Source organism: Mustela lutreola, chromosome 2 (assembly GCF_030435805.1).
Source record: "Mustela lutreola isolate mMusLut2 chromosome 2, mMusLut2.pri, whole genome shotgun sequence".
Taxonomy (NCBI): Eukaryota; Metazoa; Chordata; class Mammalia; order Carnivora; family Mustelidae; genus Mustela; species Mustela lutreola.
The window spans coordinates 6,603,873-6,614,367 of record NC_081291.1 but is presented as its reverse complement, the minus strand read 5'-3'; the positions used below and the strand labels follow the sequence as shown (position 1 = coordinate 6,614,367).

Here is a 10,495-nt window from a genome sequence, read left to right as displayed (position 1 = left end):
CCCTGTTTGGAGTCTCCAAACCCAGCATATTCCTGTTCTGTGCTCCCCTGCTGCTCCCCCCAGAGGAGGAAGATGAGTCTCCCCAGATCTGCCACTTCCGGCGTCCCTGCTCATAGATTAGTGGCCTGGCTGTGCCTCGATCATGGTTTTTTAAGGTAACCCCGAGCTGAGAGTGCCCTCCTTGGCTCTGTATCTACAGCTGGCTTCCCCCACTCTGATGCCTGTGGGCTCTGTCACCCTCAGACATCCCTGGTCTTTCTGTAACCCTGTCCTGAGACCACACTGTCCCCTCACTGTCCCCATGAGGGCTCCATCCCCCGCTTAGCCTCTGGAGTGACATCCCTCAGTGGAGCAGACTTCTAAGAGTTCTGGTTTTGTGCTCTGCTGCTCTCTCACTTGATGGGATCTGGCCTCTCCCCTCTGTGGTCTCTTCTTGTTGCTTTGGATTCACTTCTCTGCATGTCTCACCTTCCAGAAAGTGATCGATTTTCTGTTTCTAGAATTGTTGCTCTTATTATTTATCCTCTGTTGAGTTTGTAGGTGTTCAAAATGGTTTGATTACTATCTAGCTGAACTCCTGGGACCTGATGATATTTTAGTCTCCTACTCCTCACCCTCTTGCTTCTCCTTCCATCTCTCTCTCTTTTTTTAAATTTTACTTAATTATTTGAGAGAGTAAATGAGAGAGAGAGAGCAGGAACAGGGGAGAAGCTGAGGGGAAGGAGAATCAGACTCCCCGCTGAGCAGGCAACCCAACTTAGGGCTTGATTTTGGGATTTTGGAATTATGACCTGAGCTAAAGGCAGACACTTAACCACCCAGCCATTGTAACAGGGCAATATGTCATTCCTATTTTCTTATTAAGTACATCTACTTCACAAAGGATTGATAGAAAAAAAAAAAACTTGGGACAGGATGGTATAGCTGGGAGTGTTGAGGGAAACAAAACAGGAAAAGGAGGTTTAAAAAGGGGAGAGAGGGAAGCAGGAGAAAAGATAGGCATGTTTGAGAAAGTTTCTCTTAAGATTTGTTTTCTTGTCATTTCCAACTTTTCTATCAGACACTTCAACAACATGAAATCCGGAAATCTCTCAGATACTCTAGAATTCTTCCTCCTGGGACTGTCAGAAGATCCAGGGCTACAGCCTCTCCTGTTCTGCCTGTTCTTGTCTGTGTATCTGGTCTCTGTGGTTGGGAATCTCCTCATCATCCTGGCCATTATGTATGACACCCACCTTCACACCCCCATGTACTTCTTCCTCTCTAATCTGGCTTTTGTTGACATCTGTTTTACCACCACAACGATCCCCAAGATGCTGGTGAACATCCAGACACGGAGCAAATCCATCAGTTACGCAGGCTGCCTCACCCAAATCTGCTTTGTCCTGACTTTCGCCGGGTTGGAAAATGGAATTCTTGTCATGATGGCCTTTGATCGATTTGTGGCCATCTGTCACCCACTGAGGTACAATATCATTGTGAACCCCAAACTCTGTAGGCTGCTTGTTCTGCTGTCCTTCCTTATTAGTGTTCTGGATGCCCTTCTCCACACTTTGATGGTGCTGCGGCTTTCCTTCTGCACAGATCTGGAAATTTCCCACTTTTTCTGTGAATTAGCTCATATTCTCAAGCTTGCCTGTTCCGATATCCTCATCAATAACATTCTTGTGTATTTAGTGACCAGCCTTTTGGGTGTTATTCCTCTCTCTGGTATAATTATCTCTTACACTCGAATTGTCTCCTCTGTCCTGAAAATCCCATCAGCTGGTGGAAAGTATAAGGCATTTTCCATCTGTGGGTCACACTTAATAGTTATTTCCTTGTTTTATGGTACAGGTTTTGGGGTTTACCTTAGTTCTGCAGCTACACAGTCCTCGAGGAAGAGTGCAATAGTATCAGTGATGTACACTGTGGTCACCCCCATGATGAATCCCTTTATCTATAGTCTGAGGAACAAGGACATGATGGGGGCTTTGAGGAAACTTACCTCTAGAATATAATCTTTTCATTAATGTGTCAGCTGCTTTGGGCTTACACTGTTGGAATTTGACAGAGAGAAATAATCCAGACAGCCTGACTGACTTTGAATATATAAAGCCAGAGATCTAACAGTTAAGGGTAAGAATTTTGAAATCAGACCAGCTGTGTTTGAATCCTACCTCCACTAAAACATAGCTTTGTGGTCTTTGACAATTTATTTCAACTCTAAACTCAGTTTCCTCATCTATAAAATTGATGTGATTATATTAGTTTATATTTTGGGTAGATTTCAGAAGCTTAAACTCTGTTAGTGAGGATGCATGACTTCAGCTGTAATAAGGCAAGATTCTCAGATCCAGTAGGGTCAAATGATAAAAACAATGATCTGTCCTAACAAAAACTTCAGGGATTGCTTAGGTCCAGGCACAAAACCAGGGGAGTGCATTTTACTCTGCCATCTGGTGATGTTTTCCTATTAGGGCTAGTCTCCTGGTGGTCACTGATGCCTGCTCCAGTGCAGAGGCCTTTCAAAGTCAGAAACATAACCTGATAAGCCTCTCCTTGAGCTTCCTTGCAAACCAGCCATAATATTTCCGAGGAGACATCCAGAAAGCATTGTTGTTATCATTAGCCCAAATTGAACTATGTGTCCTATATTCGTTTCCCATTGTCATTGTAATATGTTACAAAGTTAGCCACTTAAAACAACACAAATGTATTCTGTTGCACTCTGAAGGTCAGAAGTCTGAAATCAGCTGTATGGCAAGGTGTTAGGTTCCTTCTGAAATCTGGTTGGAGAAAAAGTTATCATTTAATAGGTACAGTTTCTGTTTGGGATGATAAAAATATTCAGGAAATGGATAGTGATGATGGTCCTCCAACATTGTGAGTGTTCTTAATGCCACAGCATTGTACACTTAAAATGGCTGAAATAGTAAATTTTATGTTTGTTAGGTCCCCCAATAATGGGTCCCTGATCAAAGGAACGAGACTGATACAAAGTGAAGGTCAAGCAAAGCTTTTATTTTGTGCCAAACATCCAGAATCAAACTGACTGGTCAGGGCCATCTCTTACAAAGAGGTGACCCCTCCCTGCCATACCAACTAACTTTTATAGAGCAAAGGCGATGTGGTTGGGCCTGGCCACACACAGGTGACCAATGAGATTGCAACACACAGAGAAAGCTGCACAGTCATACTAGGTCACACATGAGTGACCAAGTGAATTACAATTTACCCTAGTAGATACTTGAATGAGCCTGTCACCTTGGTCAGAATTGGCACCCAAAAGGTGGCACCCACACTCCTTGGTAGCTAGGGAGACAGTATGTGCACTCTACTGATTGGATGTCTTCACCTGATCCTCTCAGCTTCTGCATTTGGGCTGTTATCTCCACCTGACCTGACCCACCCTTGTATTCGGGCTTTGTTACCTGGGACTGGTTTCCCAGACTTGCTTTTAAGTAAGTTCCATGGTGGGGTGGGGGGGTGGGGGGGTGGGGGTGGGGGGGTCAGTTTAAGTTTTACTGCATAAACAACAAAATCACTGTTTAACCGGATGGCATCGGTCTGGCTAAATAGGCCCGTATAATGTTATATATATTTACTACAATATAAAAATTCAAAAAAATTCATTCCAATGTACCAAAGCTTTAGATACAAGAATCAGTGATTAAATATTTCTGAAGACCAAATAGGGAAACAATTTTATTACTTCAGAGAAGTTAAGCATTTCATTTTTTTTTTTAAGATTTTATTTATTTATTTGTCAGAGAGAGTGAGCACAGGCAGACAGAGTGGTAGGCAGAGGCAGAGGGAGAAGCAGGCCCCCCGCTGAGCAGGGATCCCGATGTGGGACTCAATCCCAGGACGCTGGGATCATGACCTGAGCCGAAGGCAGCCGCTTAACCAACTGAGCCACCCAGGCGTCCCAAAGTTAAGCATTTCTTTAAGATTTATTTATTTTTAGAGAAAGAGAGAGAGCATGTGAGTGTTCACACAAGTGGGGGAGGGGCAGAGAGAGATGGAAAATTTCAGGCAGACTCCAGCTGAGCCCAGATGCCCACACAGGGCTCAGTCTCATGATCCCAGCCAAGATCATGACTGAGCAGAAATCAAGGGTTGGAAACTTAACTTGTAAGGGCCTATTTAGCCAGAGTGGCCCCACCTTGGTTGAACAGCCATTTTGTTGTTTATGCATTTTGTTGTTTATGACGCTGCCCCCCCCCTCCCCCCCAGATAACAGACCGAATGCAGGGATGAGTTGGGTCAGGTGGAGACATCCAATCAGTAAAGCGTGCATACTGTCCCCCTAGCTACCAAGGAGAGTGTGCCCCAACTTTTGGGCGCCAATTCTGACTAAGGTGCTAGGCCAATTCAAATAGCTACTATGGGATGAATTGTAATTCAGTTGGCCACCCGCATGTGACCTAGCATGACTGTGTAGCTTTCTCTGTGTGTTACTATCTCATTCACCACCAGTGTGTGGCCAGGCCCAACCGCATGGCCTTTGTTCTATAAAAGTTAGTCTGTGAGGCAGGGAGGGGTCACCCTCTCTGTAAGGGGCAGCCCTGACCAGTCTATGTGATGGCTGGTTTGATTCTTGATACTTGGCACAAAATAAAGCTTTACTTGACCTTCACTTTGTATCAGTCTCACTCTTTTGACCATGGACCTATTTTTAGGGGACCCAACATTGGGGACCCGACAAACTGAGCCACCCAGACACCTCAAAGTCAGGCATTTCTTTTTTTTTTTTTTTGTCTGTTTTCGCTGAAATCAAGCATTTTTTATGAGAATAAGTACAATCTAAAAGATAAGGACTAAGAAATTCAAGCACCTCAAAAATGAGCTAATAAAACAAGCTACTGATTCAATGAAATTCAGAATTGTTCTTTCATTATAACAAGGAAAGAAAGAGCAGGGCACATAAACTTTCAGTAAATATTTCCAGATGTGATCTTGCTCACCCTACCAATAGGAACATGATTTTATTAGCACAGATACAGTTGTTAGGGTATTCTGGGACGCTAAAAAATTATTCCTTTCTTCCCTCCCCTGGTAACAGTGTTCATGTGCCTATTCTAGGCTCCTTAAACTAAAATTATACAATATTTGTTCTTTTTCATCTGCTCACTTCACTGAGCATAAGTTTTTAAGGTTCATCCATGTGGTGGCACCTGTCAGAATTTCATTCCTTCTAATGGCTGAAATATAAATACATAATTTCACACCTACAATTACCATCAGGCTTCCTGATATCACTGATTACATAGAGATTCCAAAGGAGGGCATGTCCACATCTGCAATGTATGTGAAATAGAAGATGTGAGCAGAAACAGGTGGAGAGATAAGTGGTGATGGACTCATTGCATCAGGGTATCAACCATCTTGAATTCCTCAATTCTGCTGCTTTAGTCTGAAAAGAATTTGCACCACCCTGGGATCAGAATGAAGATATAATTGTTCAGTTAATGAAGAGCTTTGGATATTGATTCTCCAGAGGTACAGAGACTATAAATTGTGACAGACTCGCTCAACAGCCCTGCCCCAGGAAAGAAATAGCATATCTGTGCCTCACCCTGATGATGATCTCTCTTGCTGAGGAGCCTGATGCTTCACTCCCTCCCTTTCTTCTTTCTGTAGGTGGAGCACCAGTCTCCATTATCCAGCATCTAGCAGAGATGTCCTGTATCATTCCACAGTGATGTCATCTAGGTAACCTGATGTCCCTTAGTTAATGTTTGGAAATGAGGGCATATATTTTACTACAAGTTTATCCAGCAGAAATTGTGAGGAGTACATGTGGAATCAAGACATCCATTTGCTTCCTGCCTGTCTTCTATTTTCTTGACTTATTTCCTTGAACCTTTCCTCCAGTCCCCAAATAGTTATCATTCTGTCAGTTTTTTTTTTTTTCTTTCTGTGAGAAAGACATTTTTCCTTCTCAGCAGGAACATGTGCATTTGCAAATAGGATGATTGTTATTATATAACAACGTTTGCTCAGTCTTTCTACTGGTTTCTGGGAGTTGGCTTGGGCAGTTTCCCTGTATCTTCCAGTTGTGGGTTTTTAACATACTGTTGTATTATCTCTGTTGCCAGGCTGTGAGGTATCTGCAGAAGGGAGTGGAGATCCAGACAATCTCACTACCCATTTTTTCTAGTGAAGTTACCAAATTAAAGAATAGTCTAATTTTAAAAATGATGATTCCTCAACCCTTTCCAGAATTAACAAATCTTGACTCACTGCTTTATTCACTTTAGATCTTTTTTCAAAATAACAAAATAATATGCAAAGAGAAGGCATCTCTCCATTGGACATTTTCCTTTCCCAACAAGGTGCTTGTGCTTGGTGATACTCCTGCTGCTTGCCTAGAGGCTGACATTTCATTGTCTTGTTGCCATAATCATTACAATCAGATTCATCAACAATATGGAACCCAGAAATGAAACAGATATTTTAGAATTTCTTCTCCTGGAAGTGACAGAGGATCCAGAACTGCAGCCCCTCATCTTCAGCCTGTTCATGTCCATGTACCTGGTCACCATCCTGGGAAACCTGCTCATCATCCTGGCTGACATCTCGGACTCCCACCTCCACACCCCCATGTACTTCTTCCTCTCCAACCTGTCCTTTACTGACATCTGCTTAAGCACAACGACAGTCCCAAAGATGCTGGTGAACATCCAAACACAGAACCAGAGCATCACTTACACAGGCTGCCTCACACAGGTCTGCTTTGTCCTGGTTTTTGCAAGTTTGGATAGCTGTATTCTTTCAGTAATGGCTTATGACCGCTATGTGGCCATTTGTTATCCACTAAGGTACACAGTCATTATGAACTCCCACCTCTGTGGCCTCTTCATACTTCTCTCCTTGTTTATTAGCATTGTGGATGCCCTGATGCACAGCCTGATGTTGTTGCAACTGACTTTCTGCACAGACCTTGAAATCCCTCTCTTCTTCTGTGAAGTTGTTCAGGTGATCAACATTGCATGTTCTGATACCCTCATCAATAACATCCTGATATATTTTGCAACGAGCATATTTGGTGGTATTCCTCTGTGTGGAATCATTTTCTCTTACACTCAGATAGTGTCCTCTGTTTTGAGAATGCCATCAGCAGGTGGAAAGTATAAAGCTTTTTCCACCTGTGGGTCTCACCTGTCAGTTGTATCTTTGTTCTATGGGACAGCTTTTGGGGTATACATTAGTTCTTCTCTTACTAACTCTTCCAGAAACACTGCAGTGGTTTCAATGATGTACACTGTTGTCCCTCAAATGATGAAGCCCTTCATCTACAGCTTGGGGAACAGGGACATGAAGGGAGCCTTGAGGAAACTCATAAATAGAACACCTCTTCTGTGACTGTGTCATCTGAATGGACTGGGGTTTCTAGAATGAATCAAAGTGACAGAAATACTGGGTGAGCCAGAATGTCTGATTCTTGCATCACCAAGTTCTAGAATGATTAGAGAACTTACTGGGTAAGTTCATCTTAACTTTGGGTTGAAACTTGAACATTTTTTCATGTGTCTGATAGCCATTTATATGTCTTTATTGGAGAAGTCTCTGTTCATATCTTCTGCCCATTTTTAAAATATGATTTCCTGTTTTGTGTGTGTTGAGTTTGAGGAGTTCATTATAGATCCTGGATATCAACCTTTTGTCTGTACTGTCATTTGCAAATATCTTCTCCCATTCCGTGGGTTGCCTCTTTGTTTTCTTGACTGTTTCCTTTGCTGTGCAGAAGCTTTGGATTTTGATGAAGTCCCAGAAGTTTATTTTGGCTTTTGTTTCCTTTGCCTTTGGAGACATATCTTGAAAGAAGTTGCTGTGGCTGATATCGAAGAGATTACTGCCTATGTTCTCCTCTAGGCTTCTGCCCATTTCTTTGTTTTTTTGACTGTTTCCTTTGCTGTACAGAAGCTTTTGATTTTTATGAAGTCCCAAAAGTTTATTTTCGCTTTTGTTTCCTTTGCCTTTGGAGACATATCTTGAAAGAAGTTGCTGTGGCTGATATCGAAGAGATTGCTGCCTATGTTCTTCTCTAGGATTCTGATGGATTCCTGTCTCATGTTGAGGTCTTTTATCCATTTTGAGTTTATCTTTGTGTACGGTGTAAGAGAATGGTCGAGTTGCATTCTTCTACATATAGCTGCCCAGTTTTCCCAGCACTATTTATTGAGGAGACTGTCTTTTTTTCCACTGTATATTTTTTCCTGTTTTGTCGAAGATTAGTTGACCATAGAGTTGAGGGTCCATATCTGGGGTCTCTACTCTGTTCCACTGGTCTATGTGTCTGTTTTTATGCCAGTACCATGCTCTCTTAGTGACCACAGCTTTGTGATAAAGCTTGAAACCAGGTAACGTGATGCCCCCAGTTTTATTTTTGTTTTTCAACATTTCCTTAGTGATTCGGGGTCTCTTCTGATTCCATACAAATTTCTGGATTATTTGCTCCAGCTCTTTGAAGAATACTGGTGGAATTTTGATCGGAATGGTATTAAAAGTATAGATTGCTCTAGGCAGTATAGACATTTTAACAATGTTTATTCTTCCGATCCAAGAGCATGGAATGATCTTCCATCTTTTTGTGTCTTCTTCAATTTCCTTCATGAGTGTTCTGTAGTTCCTCAAGTACAGATCCTTTACCTCTTTGGTTAGGTTTATTCCCAGGTATCTTATGGTTCTTGGTGCTAGAGTAAATGGAATCGATTCTCTAATTTCCCTTTCTGTATTTTCATTATTAGTGTATAAGAAAGCCAGTGATTTCTGCACATTGACTTTGTATCCTGCCACGTTGCTGAATTGTTGTATGAGTTCTAGTAGTTTGGGGGTGGAGTCTTTTGGGTTTTCCATATAAAGAATCATGTCATCTGCGAAGAGAGAAGTTTGACTTCTTCATTACCAATTTGGATACCTTTTATTTCTTTTTGTTGTCTGATTGCTGTTGCTAGGACTTCTAATACTATGTTGAACAACTTGAATTGTTCTTTGAATGGCTCTGTGATGTTTCAGAAACAAATTCCATTATCAAGCTCAGTTTCTTTGGTCAGGTCCAGAGAGCTGAACCTGAGGGAGGGCATACAGTGATTTTGGGGGGATATTCCAGGAAGAAGAAAAATAAAGAATTTGGGTGGATCGTGAAGAGGAACCAAGTAAGTCTGTAGTCACAGAGACATAATACTGCCAATTCCATACATGCAGTTCTAAAGTAAGCTTACTATGAAACATGGGAAAAGCAGATCTTTTACACCTAATTTGGTAGTTTACAAGAGTGGTCACTGGTAGACCGTGTCTCTGCAAAGGCACTATCAGCATCTACTCTACTGTAATAGTTTGAGATGATGGTGAAACAATTTATCTTAATTAGTGAAAAAATCTTTGTTTCTGCTAAAAGAAATTAACCCTGGCTCTAATGGACATGAACAATAAAGATTGTTAAATTCTTTTTTTTTTTAAAGTTCTGATTTTAATTCCAGGTAGGTAACACACAGTGTTCTGTTAGTTTCAGGTGTACAATATCATGATTCAATGCTTCCATACAACACCCAGTGGTCATAAAAAGTGCCCTCCTTAACTCCAATCTCCTATTTCACCCACCCACTTCCCCTCTGATAACCATCAGTTTATTCTCTAAAGTTAGTCTGTTTCTTGGGTGGCCTCTATCTCTTTTTTTCCTCTTTTGCTTATTGGTCTTGTTTCTTAAATTCCACATATAAGTTAAATCATACAGTATTTGTCTTTCTCTGACTGGCTTCACTTAGTGTTATACTCTCTAGCTCCATTCATGTTGTTATAAATGGCAAAATTCCATTTCTCTTTATGGCTGAATAATAGTCCATTTTGTATGTCTGCTTATATATGTTATACATAGATATATAATGAATATTATACATACACAGTGGAATATTATTCATTCATATACATGATGTAAGTGTATATATATGTATATATACATGATGTGTGTATATATATGCATATATATATATATACACATAAATATGTATATATATACATGATGTCTTCTTTATCCATTCATCTATGAGAGGGCACTTGGGCTGCTTCCATAATTTGGCTATTGTAAATAATGCTTTAATAAACATAGGAGTACATGTATACCTTTGAATTCATGTTTTTGTATATTTTGGGTAAATACCCAGTAGTGTGATGACCAGATCATGGGGTAATTCTATTTTAACTTCTTGAGTACCCTCCATACTGTTTTCCACAGTGGCTGTAGCAGTTTGCCTTCCCTCCAGAAGTGCATGAGGGGTTCTTTTTTCTCCACATCCCTGCCAACACCTTTTGTTTCTTGTGTTGTTGATTTTAGGAATGATGTATTCCTGATAACTACTTCAGAGGTAGGGAATGTAGAGGTAAACTTACTTATTTTTCTGTGTGGTGGGTTTATCTTGGGCTGGTTCCCCTCATGGACACAGATGGCTGTGACAGATATGGGCATCTTATCCTGATATGATACCTAGAGACAAATCTGACTGTTGAACTC

General features: G+C 41.1%; 2 protein-coding genes across 2 annotated transcripts; both read left to right on the top strand.

Moving 5' to 3' along the window:
* The first annotated feature begins 1,055 nt into the window (after positions 1 to 1,055).
* On the top strand, positions 1,056 to 2,000 carry LOC131823481 (olfactory receptor 7G3-like). Its single transcript, XM_059159879.1, has one exon. It carries the CDS (start codon positions 1,074 to 1,076, stop codon positions 1,998 to 2,000), a length of 927 nt encoding a protein of 308 aa, XP_059015862.1. The 5' UTR covers positions 1,056 to 1,073.
* Positions 2,001 to 6,414: 4,414 nt separating this feature from the next.
* LOC131823084 (olfactory receptor 7G1-like) lies at positions 6,415 to 10,257 on the top strand. The gene is made up of 2 exons (XM_059159067.1): positions 6,415 to 7,330; positions 10,208 to 10,257. Exons 1-2 carry the CDS (start codon positions 6,415 to 6,417, stop codon positions 10,255 to 10,257), a joined length of 966 nt encoding a protein of 321 aa, XP_059015050.1.
* The last annotated feature ends 238 nt before the right edge of the window (positions 10,258 to 10,495 follow it).